Consider the following 15,108-nt stretch of genomic DNA (forward strand, 5'->3'; position numbering starts at 1 on the left):
GAGGAAGTTGCAATTTATAAAAGTTCTTTGCTAACAGATTAGCAAAGTAGAGAGTGGCTCATTGTAGAGCCAAATAACTTCAGAAGTTGGAATGGAAGCACACTTACAATTAATTGGTTTTATTTGGGTCAGAAATCTGTCCTCATTGCTCCTGGGCTTTTTTGGCCATTTCCTAGTTGATCAAAGACTTCTGTATTCCTTGAAAGAAACAAGAGGAAGCACAAGAAACAAATCTATTAGTTTGATTTGAAAATATTATCTTGAAAGGTAAGCATTAAAAAAATTGTAAAGCTGACCACCAGTGCTTTTTTTCCTCCATCATTGTACAAGGATGGTGTGCATAGGATATACATGCAATGAATGTACATTCTGTACAGGGATGCTCGTGGTTCTTTGATGCTGAAAGCTATGTTGATGAAAGAATTTTCCTAAAATCTTTCACTACCTAGAACACTGTTGTTTCTTAAAAGACAAATGTCAGTCAAACAAAAAGCCACTCAGCCTGGCTACCAGTAAAGTTAAAACTTTTTTCATGTCCTCAGCAGTTAAGCATGCATTGGCATAGAGCAGTCTGTACCTGAGAAATTCTCTCTGAGAAGGAATACTGTGGCACACGTCTTGAGTGGCACATTATGTGTTTTCACATTTTTTTGTTACCTTTCTCTTGCCCGCTTCCCATCTCTCTTCATCTCCCTCAATATCTCAGACTCACTAGGTTGATACCAGGATTCCTAAAAGCTTATATAAAGGTCTAGAAGAGGAGAATGAATGACAAAGAAAACAACTAGAGTTAATTCATTTGTGCAGGAGATAATTTACTGTGAGCCATGGAAGAGCTGAGCTGGGTTCCTCTAGCATCACAGAACTATTGCTTTCAGTTTCAAAGTCTGGATACAGTTCTTTAACCTCATCTTTGATAACAAAAATGCCTGTGTAAGAATGGCATAGATATAAAACTTTAAAGTTAAAACATTCTGTGGCTTTCTTCTCTTCCATTTCATAGTAGAAGAACAAAATATACAATATTAATCCTGTTTTATGAATTTATAAAAGGCAGTTAATGGCAGACTTTTTAAAAAAATGTGCAGGTTAAAGTAATATAGGAAAATAAAAGAAAAACAACTTTAAACTTTTTAAACTTGGCTTATGATTGCTTTTTAAGGCTTTAATGCTCAGTCTCTTGGCTGTCATCACCTCTACATTTCTTAGTAAGAGCTTTGCAATTTAGCAGTGTCTTCAGACATGAAAAAGATGGCATAACGTTGCTTCAGAATGTATTTTTCTATGTAATAGAAGTCAATAAGAATTTTTTTAATAATTTAATAGGCAGGTTGTTTTATTTTGAAAGCAGAAGTCAAGGTTAGGTACAGTATGAACCACCTTCTTTCTTCCCCTTTTGTAAAGGACTCTTTAAAGATTTCACAGTCTTTATTAGTTATTTCACGATAGCTGCTTGCAAGTAGCCTTGCATCCCGTGCCCTTCAGAACTTCATTTCATCAATACATAGAGGAGACTGAAAGCAAATGCAAAAATTTGTATTTATTCTAGTAATGTACTTGGAATTGAATATTAAAAGAAAGAAATCTTTCCTTCTCTAAACACATGTCAATATCAGCAGAAAAAAAGTCACAATTTTGTGGAGTGAATTGATACACCCATTCTATTGCTAATTCTGTTGCTACTTCATGCCACTGTAAAAGTGAAAGAGCGCGTGGGTGGGGAAGAGTTTGTTTTTTTCTTTAGAGTCCTATCTTAAAGCTTCCTGTTTTGTGGGTGACAACATACTATGTATGACAAGAAGTTTCTCAAAAATGGAACTTAAAAATAAACCTATTAAAATGTTCAGGTATACATGCAGTAATGGTTGATACCTTCTCACTTTAAGATCCTTTGCAAAGAGGGTAAAACAGTTAATGCCCTTTGAGCAGATATCTACAAGACATCTTAGGGAGCTGTAAAATGAATACAGCACAAAACAATTTTGGAAAAATAAGTTAAGCCTGCTTTTGTTGGAAATAAAAGGGATATTAAACAGAACTTTGGAAAACTGGCCTTAAGTTTTTAGATGCTTGGATATTGAGTATTTTTTTTATCTAACTTATTTATTAGTAGAAAAAATGTGACATGGTTCAGTGGGCTATAACAAATTGTTCCCTTTTTAAGCAGTCAGACAAAAAACCCTGCTTCCTCCTTAGTAATACATCTATTTAGTGATGTTCATGTTCCATAGTATGGAGAATATATATATATATGTTTAATTTGTGCAAACTATGAGAATCTGAACAAACAGCTACTCAGCCTTTGTTGTCAAAGCCTCATTTAGGGAAGTGGGATTTTGTGGAGTGGGATTTCTTGCCTTTAATGTGTGCACAGGTTCTTGCACCTTAACCTGATGTAAGTTCTCCTTGTCCTAAATTAGCAGTTGAAGTTTTCCATGGTGCAGGAGCATTTCAGTAGTGTAAATGAGCACAGGCTATTTAAAATGTGTTCTGTCTGAAATGTATTACAGGTTTTTGTTTTAAATTGAATGACTTGCTGAATGGACACAGGTTGCTTTCTCATCTTTGCTCTTCAGTTTAATGTGTTTACGGGGGGAGTGTGCGTGTGTTCTGTGCTGTAGTGATATAACTTAAAATTAAGTTGAATTATGGTCCAGTTCTAGGAAGATAAGGTACCGTACAAGGGGATATAGGACTGTTACTGACAGTTGCCTCCCAAATACTGCAACAGCTATTCTTTTGAGTGACATTTTTTGTAATCTGCAGCAAACTAAGGATCTGTCTGTAAAACAGGAAGTTTTAGGGTTGGCTAATTAAACAGTTGAATAGGTGTTGTAGAATCTGCTGCGGTATGAATGAATCTTCTAGAAGAGTTTGTAATCTACTGTCTGTTGTTGGATAGCATTCTTTCTCGATAAAAAATTCTTGGAGAAAATATGAAAAAGGTAGCCGTAGTTCTTTCTGCAACAGTCATCTCTCTAACCCTTTATTATTACAATAAAATAATATAAAAATAAAAAACCGAAGCAGAAAGAGAATGGTTAAGTAAACTGACAAACACAGAATTGCAAGAACAAAAGAAATAGTTTTGAGGATTTGCCAAATACAACAAAGTAATATATAGAGTGGTCTTTCTGATTCTATTTGAGAAACAGAATGTTTGTGAATTTGTGGTTATATTTAGAGAAATATTATGAAGAAACCAGAGGGCTTTTTCTTTCATCTTTTTTGGCAGATGATCACTGTGAATGCTTCATTGTTCCCCAGTTCTATTACTAATTCTTTGATAGCAGTTGGAAGTGATGGTCTTCAAGAAAGAGACAGAATGGTTCGAGCATGTATAGCCATTATCTGTGAACTAGGTAAGACAACTGAAAGATAGTTAAGAAAAATTTTGACATGGTTGTCATCAGTTTTCTAAGAGATTCTGTTCTATGGGTTTGTATTAAATGGATTGTGTTAAAACAATTATGGGTATTTGTTTAAAAATTAATTGGATGTTAAGTGTTCTTAATGTAGTTTCATGGATTTTAGTTATTAGTTTGATATAAACCAAAATCACTTTAACTTGAAATCAAAATCTCTTAAATGAAGTACCTGAAGATTTCAGGTGCTCTTCATTCCTTTAAGTCTTGCCAATTTTTTATTTACCTCAAAAACATTTACCTCCTGCAACTGATATTTATAAAATTAGTGGATTGGAAGTAGGGAGAATTCCATACACGAGATGCTGACAAATGTACAAGAGTTCAGAGGACTACAAAACATTTTCTTTTAAAAATTTTTACAGTGGGTACTGTGGTTAGCTGGCTGCTAGCAGTCAGTATTTGTGTCCAGGTAAAGGCTATCTGGACAGTTGTTTGTACTGCCTCCCTATACTTGCCTGTGAGTGCTGATTTTTAAAGTTTTTTCAAACTCAAGCAATGAGAAGTAACTTCAGCAGTGCTTTCAAGATACAAACTTTTGTTTTAAAGAAATAAAAACTCTGTTACTCTTCTATCTTCTAGTATAAATATTTTATCCATGTCAGTCCAGTGAAGCACAAAACCTTTTTGCAGGGAAATCCAGAAACTACTGTATGGAACTTATGGTTGGAAATAAGTTGGGAAATTGCTCTGCAACGGTGACTGACCAGTATTTTTGTTCATGATAGCTAATCCAAAATCTGACATGTTTTTCCTTTATTTAGCACTTCAGAATCCCGAGGTGGTGGCTCTTCGGGGTGGTTTAAGTACCATCTTGAAAAATGTGATTGATTGTCAGCTAAGCCGAATAAATGAGGCTCTGATAACTACAGTTTTGCACCTCATTAATCATCCAAAGACCCGACAGTATGTGCGAGCAGATGTAGAATTAGAGGTGGGTTCAGTTTTACTTGTTTAGTGACAGAAATTAAACATTGTATTACTAATGAAAATGTTTAACTTTCATCTCAGATTTCACCCTCTGTGTTAGTGCAAAATGCTTAAAATGCAACATTGTAGGCTAAGAGCATAATTGTTTATAAAACAGGAATAACATGACAGATTGGAGTGGGACTGAGGAAAGGGCAAGACCCATTCAACTGTATTCTCATGTGAAAGTAATGCATGTCTTTCTTTTGTTTAGCGAATTTTAGCTCCTTACACAGATTTTCACTACAGGCATAATCCAGACACAGCAGAAGGACAACTCAAGTAAGTGTTAGTGCTGCTACTTGTGCTACCAGTTGTGTTCATGGTATTGGAATTAAACTATTTTTCTTCCTAAAGTGAAAATAAAAACAATGAGCTAAAAGTAAACTACTTGAAGTTGAATATACTAGGTTAGAATACAACTTCCTAAAATACTCTTAAGTATTTAAGATTTAAAAATGCTTGTTTAGCCTGGAGAAGAGAAGGTTGGGGGACACCCCCTGCCCCCAAATTGCAGCCTTTTTAATACCTGTGAAGATGTTATCAAGAAGATGTAGCCAGGGCCCTTCACGGTGGTGAATGGTGGGAGGACAAGAAGCAGCAGAGAGAAACTGCAACAAGAGAGGCTGTGTATAAGAGTAGAGGACAGGAATTTTCTGTGAGGCCAGTCATGTGTTGGAACAGGCTACCCAGAGAGGTCCTGCAGCCTTCACCCTTGAGAGTTTCTAAGACCCAGCTGGATAAAATCTTGACTATAACCTGGTCCAGTCTTGCAGATGACAAATTCTTTGAGCAGGAGTTTAGGCTAGAGACCTTCTGAGATTGCTTCCAACTTGTATTATTCAGTTTTTTAAGTTATCAAATGGCATTAGAAGTTTAGATCTGGGTAACTGGATAAGATACAAATCTTTAGGTATTTTCTGTAGACTCGCTGTCAGGGGAGGTGCAGAGTGATTAATCTGACTGCATATAGGTGTTTACTTTGTGATGTTATCCTTCAACCGTGGAAGCTCCCTTGAAAAAGGAAAAGTGACAATACTTAAAAGTTCTAGTCTTTGTGTGTGTATACGGATTGCATAAATACATATCCACACACATATATGTGTATGTAAAAGATTTTTCTTACTCTGGGTTTTCTCCCCATCTAAAATCTCGGTTAAATGCTCTTTGCTTGCTATGTTAGTAACAGTGTTTTATAATAACTAATTATATTGTGACATTTGTTGTTTTAATGACAGGGAGGACAGAGAGGCACGGTTCCTAGCTAGTAAAATGGGAATAGTGGCAGCATTTCGTTCATGGGCAGGTAAGATATTTTGTTTGTTTGAAGTTGGATGATTGGAAGGGGAATTTTACTTTCTAGTATAAAATGGTTGTTTGTTTAAACACAGAATCCGTCTTATTTGACATGTCTGATTTCTATCAGTACCTTCCTACAATCGTACTAAGATGTCTTTTGATATTGTTCAATGGGAGACTGCAGACATAGTTTTCTTTGACCAACTCTACTGACAAGATGCAGCTTCCCTGCCCCCATGTAGTACTTGATGGTACTTCTTGACATTTGATGGGTGAGAGGATGTTGAAAATAACATCATATTATAAGAATTTGCCTCTGAGATGATTCTGCCACTGTAAATAAGAAATCTTTACCGTTATGTTACTTGCCATGGCACTTTCACTGTTACATGTTCTTCCTATTGTTGAAGACTAACATCTTAAATGTTTCTAGTACAAAAATGTCCTTATGTTCTCAGTTTTCCCAGAGGACATGTAGCTACACTAGGCTTGAGAGTGTTCTTAGCTTTTGTTTTGGCTTTTTTTTTTTTTCCCCCCCCTGCCTGTATCTGCTTTGTTTTACTGTTCTGCTGTCCTTGTGTTCCTGACTGGGTTATTCTTCAGAGCTGATGGTTACTATGTTCTTTATCCTTATGCACAGTCATGTCTTTAGAGATAAAACTGGGGCATGCAGCGATAGCTGCATGCACCTCAATCTATTCCTGCATTGCAGTTGGGATGTGACCACTGTGTGCTCTTGGGGGAAGGGAAAAAAAAGTTCTGAGGTGTACTATGGAACATATTTAAATTCTCTTAGTGTATCTGTGCCCGCCTGTGCTTGTCTTAAGTTTTTGTGATGTGGAAATTTTGAAATTAAGGACTTCAAGTTCATATAAAGCATGTGCCATTACAGTTAAATTTGTAGTAGTAAAAAAAAATAGATGAGTAGGTGACATTTTTTGTCTGTTAGTAATATTTAAAGAATGAAGGTTTGGGTTTATTTATAATACATAAGACAAAAAGATGTGCAAGCCTGAATTCTTTTTGTTTAAACATTTAAAGTTGTGTTTTGGAGAAACTTGTTTGTTTCCTGGATAGCATGCTTCTGTAAGTTTTAATTTATTCTGTGAAGTATGAAGAGAAATGGTCAAGGAAATGAGCAAGGTTACTGTCTTTGTAGCCACATTTTTAATAAAGAGGCTGAAAATTGGTGTAAGCTTCAGGTGATACTCTGTAACAATGTGAAGGTTTTCCCTGTTAATATTGAAATACTAAACTAATTGAGTAAAAATATAGTGTATAAGGAGTAAATTATAAGGGAGGCTCGGAGATTTAATGCCAAGTTGAATCTACTGTGTTGAAACTTCTGGAGATGAGCACTGGTCATTTGGGAAAAGATGGTTTAAAACCATGCACGGAGAATGTTATTCCAAGTATGTTTAAACTCGCTGGTTAGAATTAACTTGAGATTAAATGGAACTAAAAAATTTGTTAGATTAAAATACAGCTTTTGATGCAGAAACTGCTCACAGATCTGCCAAGGTGATGCAGATCTTTCAGCTTTAAGATTCATTCTTTATTGATAATTTTGTTTTTTCTTTTTGCTACTTCTTCCTTGTGAGTGTTTTTGCAGATGATTTGAAAGTACTGTTCACAGCAGAAAAGGCAAAAGTAACTGTAGTTTCTAATGAGGAAACAAAGTTTTGTGATTTGGAACTTTCATTAAATATTGCTGATCAGAAAGGAGTTGACATTACAAAAGTGAAAATACTTGTGATTAGCAGTTTCTGTCATCTGTGCTTGTACTAAAACTAGAAAACAAATTTAACACTAAGTCTAATGCTTTCTTGGTGAGGGAATATTATTATGTGCTTAATGTTTTATAGGTATTATCAGCCTGTGCAAACCTGGAAATTCTGGGATTCAGTCTCTTATTGGGGTACTCTGTATACCAAATATGGAAATACGGGTAGGTAGTAAATATTTAGTACTGATGTAGGAATAATATTGGATATTTTATATTAATGTATTTTTATGAGGTCACTACCCGCAAGTTTTTGACCCCCAAGTTCAAGACTATAATTCTATTATAGGATTCCTGTAGGATATAGGATCCTATAGGATTCCTATAGGATAGAGAGTAGAATCACACTCTATATGTGTGAGAGGAGAGAGTGAAGGAGAGAAAAAAGTAATAAAAAATAAGTATGTTATTAAAAACAACACTGAAACAGACACCAATTTTATCACTCATTAGAATCTGAACTTCAATATTAGTAGTGAACAAAACGTCAGTTTTTGTAAATCTGTAAAATTAATGTTGGGATTCGGGTTTTTTTTGTAGCGAGGTCTGCTTGAAGTTCTCTATGATATATTTCGCCTTCCTCTCCCTGTTATCGCAGAAGAATTTATTGAGGCACTGCTCAGTGTAGGTAAGTATTTAGAACCAGTTCACATAAGAATTGCTTGTTAAGCTTTTCTACAAATTTGAACCCTTTATTGTTTCTTCTCTGTTGTAAGTTATGTCAATATTAACTGTTTCGTCACTGAATTCATTGGGTGCTCTGAAGTCCTGTTTAGAATTCTTTATCAACAGCTAAATGTTGTAAGTCTGATAAAAAAACACCAATGGAGCGTAATGGGGTCTTTACACGAAAGACCGTTAAATGCGTTACTACAAATTAAACTTCTTTGAAGTGTTAGAAATGTTAGTAATGTAGAAGCGTTAGTGAATGTTGCAGAAAAGTCTTTCCTGTATGTTGTGTATCTGCTATCTCTCTCCACTGCACTTTAGGAGACTTTTGCTTTTCCTAGGGCTACTGTATAATTTTTCTGTCTTTATATTTTGCAGAGATAATCTTTTATCTTTACAATTACTCCTTTGTAAACCAAAGAGTATCCTCTGGTTTGTCTTTCAGTGTAAAAGTATGAGCCCAAAAGGAGCAGGTTTCGACCTGTGATGCTCCAGCAAGTCTCTTCTCCAAACTCTGGTTATAAATGTTTTGTCATGCAGTTGATTATAAAAGCTTAATCCTTGTTCCATGTTTATAAGTAAATAAAGAATTTTTTTGTCGCAGACTTGCTACTTTGTGCATATACTTTTTAAAACTTTACGTGTTAAAACATTGTCTGTTAAAGAAGTTTAATGTGCTTATGAATTGGAACTGTCATTATTTTGATTGATACTTACATGAAATCTTTGTCCTAGCTTTAAAGTTAGCCTTGCTTTGTTTAGGAGTGTGGACTAAATGACTTGTTAGAGGTTCCTTCTGACAAAATTTTCTATAATTTGAAACCTGAAATAACATTTGATGGGAAGAGCTATTCTGTACCTACATACAAGGTAGTGTCCCTGGAAGTGTTTAAGGCCAGGTTGGATGTGGCTTTGAGCAACCTGGTCTAGTGGAAGGTGTCCCTGCACATGGTAGGGGATTTGGAACTAGATGATCTTTAAGGTCCCTTCCAACCCAAACCATTCTATGATTCTATGATAAAACCTTAAAATAACACCATGAAATCCAATGTTACAATTACCAATGTCCATATTTTCTAATTCTAGATCCAAGCAGGTTTCAGGACTGCTGGAGACTTTCTGATGGCTTTGTAGCTGCTGAAGCTAAAACTATATTACCCCATCGAGCAAGGTCCAGGTGAGCATTTAATGAACTTAGTCCAAACTCTTGTTTTTGTTTTGTGGTGGTGTTGACAAAATATTTGTTGGTTTTTTTTGCAGACACAGTAAGAAATTAATTTCCTAAACTCTTTCCATATTTTGTTCTCCTTAGGCCTGATCTTATGGATAATTATTTGGCTTTAGTGCTTTCAGCTTTTATTACCAATGGACTTCTAGAGGTAACTAATGATTTTAAGTTTGAATAGATGCTTGCTACTTTTTCATATAAGCATTAAAATAAGATATTATACATTAAATGTTACAATATTTTTTCAACTTTTTGAAGGGTCTGGTTGAAGTGATCACAAGTAGTGATGACCATGTATCTGTTAGAGCAACTATCCTTTTAGGAGAACTTCTGCACATGGTAAGTAAAACTTTTTGCTGAGAGTAAGTATTAGTAGCTAGTTGTAAATACGTATTTCCTATTACAGCTTTGAATTTATGTTACAAACTCGGAACATCAGCTCTTCATCAGAATAATGGGTTAATTTACTTTACATCTTTTGGCACTTTGTGTATTAAAAACATTATGAATCAATAAGAAGGCCATCTGGAATGTATTGAAAGTGATAGGGCTTCTGCGCCAAGGATAGTCCCCACCTCCCAGACTCTCACCAACCAGTACACGTCCTTGCCTCGGTATCCAGGTATATTTTTAAGCTGGAGTCCTGCAAACTCACCCGTCAATTACTGTGTTTGGGAAAAGGACCATTGCTGATTTCTGCTTTTCTTAGAATGACAGTAGCTCCCTGGCAGTGTGTTTAGCTTTCTGCCTCACAGGCTAGGCAGATAAAACTTTTTTTGTGTGTTCAGCTTGATATGGCTGGGCCACTTGATATTACTCATTCAGGCAACTTTGTGGATTGCTCTTTCAGCATTGCTGTGAGTAGCCCCTGCTACTGAGAAGCTGAAGGGACCTTGCTTTGATCTGCTTCTGTCTACCTAACATATCTTTTACAATAGCTTTTCTTTCTTAACCTAAACTATTTTGGTGTAGAAATGATAAGTCATGTACACTCCAGTGCTACCTTTCAGCTTCCTCAAGAGCTTAGTCATATGTGAAGTGATATGATTTACCTTTCTTCCAAAACAGTACTTTTTCACATCCTTTCTTGATGGCAAGAATAGCATCTGCAGCTGAGCACTTTTTGATCTGTTTCCTTGTGTTGTTTTTTTAATCTTTTTTCCAAATAAACAACTTTATAAGAGATGGTAAGATTGGGAAAAACAACTTTGTCATGCAAAAATTTGAATACGAGTTATAAGACATGGTCTGCATCTTCATATTATCAACTCATTTCATTGGTGTTTAAGACTGCAAAAAATAAGATAATTGTCTTCAGGATTGTGTATTACTATAGTGATTTACAATGTATCAGCTCAACAGCGTGGTTCATAACCAAAACAAATCTCTCCTTAGTCTCCTCAGTGATTTTTTTTCTTCAAATAATTGGCGGAATTTCTTGAGTGTTCAGTCAGACATATAGTTTAAAAAGAGGAATCTGTAGCAACATAGTCTGTTTTGTTTCCAATGTACTTTTGAATGGGAATGGCTGTTACTGACATTTGAGTGTGCTGCAGAGCATAGCTATTTTTCAGTTTTCTGAAAATGTGATTCATTAGTCAGAGATGATTGTTTATCAGAATACTGAACAAACATTTGTACTTTTATTTAGTTTTAAGAGATTGAAGTAATTATTTATCTTCATTATTCCTTAGTTTCCAAAAATATTTGCAGAGCTACCTATGTTTCCCAAAATAAAAACAATTAAATGTCTAGTAACTTAGGAAGTTATATTAGTTCATCAAATGTTTTGGTTGGTTTTTTTTTTTTTTGGGGGGGTGTGGGGGCAGTAACAATAGTAGTCAAAAGTTTTGAATTATGAAGATGAGAAGGCCCTGAAAGCTAAAGTTGTCTTAAATTACTTTCAATTGTATTTCGGATTGATGAGTTAGATCAGATATTCAAAATGGTATGTGTAGTTATTGCTCTGATGTTACGCAAAAGCTAGTTTTGTTGTCATGCATTTGTGAAAGTCTTGTGAAAAGTGGTAGATTCTTCAAATATTTATCCTAAAGAGATGTAAGAAAACATTATACTAAGTTATTCTAACTGGTCTTTTGTTGTTTTTTTAGGCAAACACAATTCTTCCTCATTCTCACAGCCATCACCTGCACTGTTTACCAACGCTAATGAATATGGCAGCATCTTTTGACATCATGAAAGAGAAAAGACTGTAAGAATTACAGTTCTTAATTAAGTAATTAAGTTACATTTAAAAGCAAAAGTATTTACATCTCCTTTACCCCCTTCCAGTTGAGTATGGGGGAAAATGTACATTACAAGTTTTCTGGTGGCTGAAACAACTGCTGTCTTTATTTAAAAGCCAGCAAATGCATGCATGTAGAAATGCTCTGTGACACTTACTAGGGGAACTGTTTCCAGTGTGTGATTCCAAAAGCGTTTACGGTAACAACTTAGAAATTTGGAAAAAATGTTTTGACAGTAGATTGCAAAATTTTTTACACAGGATTTTTCTTTCTCTACGTTGTTTCACGCTTCCTTTCTTCCTTTTTTTTTGTTTGATACAATTAAACTTGCAAAATTAAAAAGACCTGTACCAGTATTTTTTCTATTGTTGTTTATCTATAGCTAATTAAATAGTAATAGTCCAAATCAATGAGTCATGATTAGTGTGAGCAAGAACAGCAAAAGTAATATTGGCATGGAGCTGGAGGTTTTTTTGTTTGGTGGATTGGGATTTTTGTTGTGGTGGGTTTTTTGTTTTGTTTTTTTTAGAAACTTTTTTCTTCTGAAGAAAAGGTTATTATAACAAAATTATCTTCAAGCTTTCTGGTGCTTTTGTTCAAATTTTGCACTGATTTTTCTTTTTTAGTTCCTTTTAGTTCCATTTAAATATAAGAATGTATGAACAGAAATTTTAAATTTAGTGCAGCATTCAGCAGAGTCATGTAGTTAAGCAGTATTAGGGAACTGTTTGGCACTCATGGTGCCAATCAAGTGAGGTATATTTAGGCATCTGACTCAGAAAATGTTTGTAGAAGCTTTTTGTTCCTCTTTGAGCTAGAAGTACCTGAATTTTAAGATTTTAAAAACATATGAGCTCTTTTATTTTACTTATTTTTTTTTTTTAGAATTTCTCTGTACATCTTCTGATCTTCCAATTTAACCTCTGAAGGGCTCTGTCCTAAAATACCATCTCCTGAGTACTTCACACAAGTTAAAGCTCCAGAGGAAAGAAGTCAGATAATTTGATAGATTCATGTATCTTTAAAATGTGTTTCTGTAACTCAGTGTTCTTACTTGCATTTCTTTGTAAAAGACCATTTCAATCAAGTGTGTTTTATTTTTTTCTAATAGTAAATTATGTGAAATATTTTTATTTACTCTTGCCATTCCTGATCTGCCTGGTCTGATCAGTATTCTGTAACTTCGTATTTTGTCTTTCATTGTGCTGTCAGTGATAATTTACAGAATCTAATAAATTTTATAAAATAAAACTGCTCTCCTAACCTATGAACATTTTTGGTTTTGGGGAAAAAAGGGTAGATTTACCTCCTCATTTTTAGACTTCATTATTTTATTTGCTCAGCAGGGTTTGTTGGTTTTTTCAACTACCACTATTTTGTAATTAACTGTTTTTGCTCCTGTCAAATGTAATTTCTATTACTTCCTGTCTTTTCCTGTAAAACTTCTTACATGCTGTTGCTGAACTGTTTAGATATAAAGAGCAGGAAACACACTGCTGATACTTCTGCCACCCTCTGGGGTGAACAAAACAGAGAATTAACAAAAAACACTTTGTTAGGCAAGGTTGATGCTAGCCCCTTTAACTCAGCTTTACTGCAGAACGTTGATCTACTGTGAGATATCACAATACTTCATCAACTTTAAATGTTGCAATACCTTACATCACTAATTAGTGGTTAGACACCACTAATTGCCGAGTAGAATAAAAGATATCAGTATGGCTCATTCTTCAGTACTGGAAATTCTGAAAGATAACTTTCTGTATAATTTCAGTACAAGACTGATGCCTGTGGAAGTATGAAAACTTTATCAATAATATTATTTTTATTTACTTCAGTATTGTTGGTCAGTTCTTTCTGGAGCTACGCTTATTTACTTTAGATACAGCAGTAGTGCTCTTTGGTTGGATGACAGCTGCTAAATACTGATTATATTTTTTTTTTTTCTTATTAGACGAGCAAGTGCTGCTCTCAACTGCTTAAAACGTTTTCATGAGATGAAGAAAAGAGGACCTAAACCTTACAGCCTTCATTTAGATCATATTATTCAGAAAGCAATCTCAACTCACCAAAAAAGGGATCAGTACCGTGTACAGAAAGACATCTTTATTTTAAAGGTATTACTGTTACTGATTTTTCAAAACTGAATTCAACTTTGTATTTTGGAGACTTAGATCCCACTCCTCAGGCTTCACTCTTTCATCTAATTCAGAGCCATTTATGCGATTTCTTTGTAGTATTTTTAATTTAATTTGTGTTGTAGATACTTGTGATAACATCTCTAGAAATTGAGGAGTGAAATTGCAGTAACTTCTAATACTTTTTAGGATCAGTTGTGGTCTCTTACTATTAGATTCTTAATGCAGTACTGTAACCATGCATTTTACTTTCAATTGCAAATTACTGTGGAGCGTACCCCTTAAAATAATTGTTACATGAACAGTAAGTATATCATGTGACAAGACTGAAAAAATGATGCAAGGAAACTTATTGTAGTTCGTCATGTCTGTATTCCAGGATACAGAGGAAGCACTTGCCATGAATCTTCGAGACAGCCAGGTTCTCAATCATAAAGAGAACCTTGACTGGAATTGGAATCTAATAGGGACCATACTGAAGGTGAGATTAAAAAGGGCATGATACTTTTTTTTTATGAAACTTCAGAAGAAATATCTCTTTCACGTTTGAGCTTTGACTTTCTAATATTAATTCCATACTGCATCCCATAATCTGTTTAATTTCAGAAAATTAGGATCTCATGGGTTTAATCAGTGCTGTTATAGTCTCTTTATAGACAACTTTTAAACTATATGCAAAGATACACGACAGTTAAATTCACAAATTTCTTAAATAAGCATGTATTAAATTTTATATAACTTTATTTGTTTAGAAATAGACTTTATAGAATTAGCTATGAAGAATTTAAAGTTGCTAATACTTTAGAATTCAGTCCAAAATAACCAGGGATACTACCACATTCAGTCACAGTGGATTTTTTTATATAAAGTGAGATGAAGGTTAAGACTGGAGGTGGGTTATAATTAGACTTCAGATGCTTGGATTGAGCTGCATAAGAAAGCTCACAATCTCATTGTGTGTTTTGAACTAATACAAATACACACATAGCATCAAGTTCACTACAAAATTTATTTGTTTTTACAAAATAAAGGAAATGTCTCTTGACAGGGAGGATATTATCTTAAATATGTTTAATGCACAGCTTCTAAGAGACTGCCTCTTTATTTTAATCAGAAAACAAACTTTCTTTGAGTAAGAAAACTTTCTGAATGAGTACTCAGTATGATCTTTGAAACAAAATAGTTCCTGTTGTTCTATTCATCAAAACCATCCTTCTGTTGTTATCCCCAAGTAATGCTTTCTTACTGTCTTATGGAATCCTACAATGGTTTGGGTTGGAAGGGACCTTAAAGATCATCCAGTTCCAACCCCCCTGCCATGAGCAGGGACACCTTCCACTAGACCAGGTTT

At 34.6% G+C, this 15,108-nt stretch overlaps 1 protein-coding gene across 1 annotated transcript; it reads left to right on the forward strand.

Annotated features, from left to right (window-relative positions):
- Nucleotides 1-7,564: 7,564 nt before the first annotated feature.
- LOC104530010 (rapamycin-insensitive companion of mTOR-like) lies at nt 7,565-11,597 on the forward strand. Its single transcript, XM_029086610.1, has 6 exons — nt 7,565-7,641; nt 8,017-8,104; nt 9,232-9,322; nt 9,458-9,524; nt 9,632-9,712; nt 11,485-11,597. The coding sequence occupies exons 1-6, from the start codon at nt 7,630-7,632 to the stop codon at nt 11,587-11,589; spliced, it is 444 nt and encodes a 147-aa protein (XP_028942443.1). The 5' UTR covers nt 7,565-7,629; the 3' UTR covers nt 11,590-11,597.
- The last annotated feature ends 3,511 nt before the right edge of the window (nt 11,598-15,108 follow it).

The sequence above is a fragment of the Antrostomus carolinensis genome, unplaced genomic scaffold (genome assembly GCF_000700745.2).
Source record: "Antrostomus carolinensis isolate BGI_N321 unplaced genomic scaffold, ASM70074v2 scaffold18658, whole genome shotgun sequence".
Taxonomy (NCBI): Eukaryota; Metazoa; Chordata; class Aves; order Caprimulgiformes; family Caprimulgidae; genus Antrostomus; species Antrostomus carolinensis.

Coding starts and splice junctions, on each gene's coding strand:
- LOC104530010 (XM_029086610.1), top strand. Junction 9,323..9,457: donor CCCCATCGAGCAAGGTCCAG/GTGAGCATTTAA, acceptor TGTTCTCCTTAG/GCCTGATCTTATGGATAATT. Junction 9,713..11,484: donor TAGGAGAACTTCTGCACATG/GTAAGTAAAACT, acceptor TTGTTTTTTTAG/GCAAACACAATTCTTCCTCA.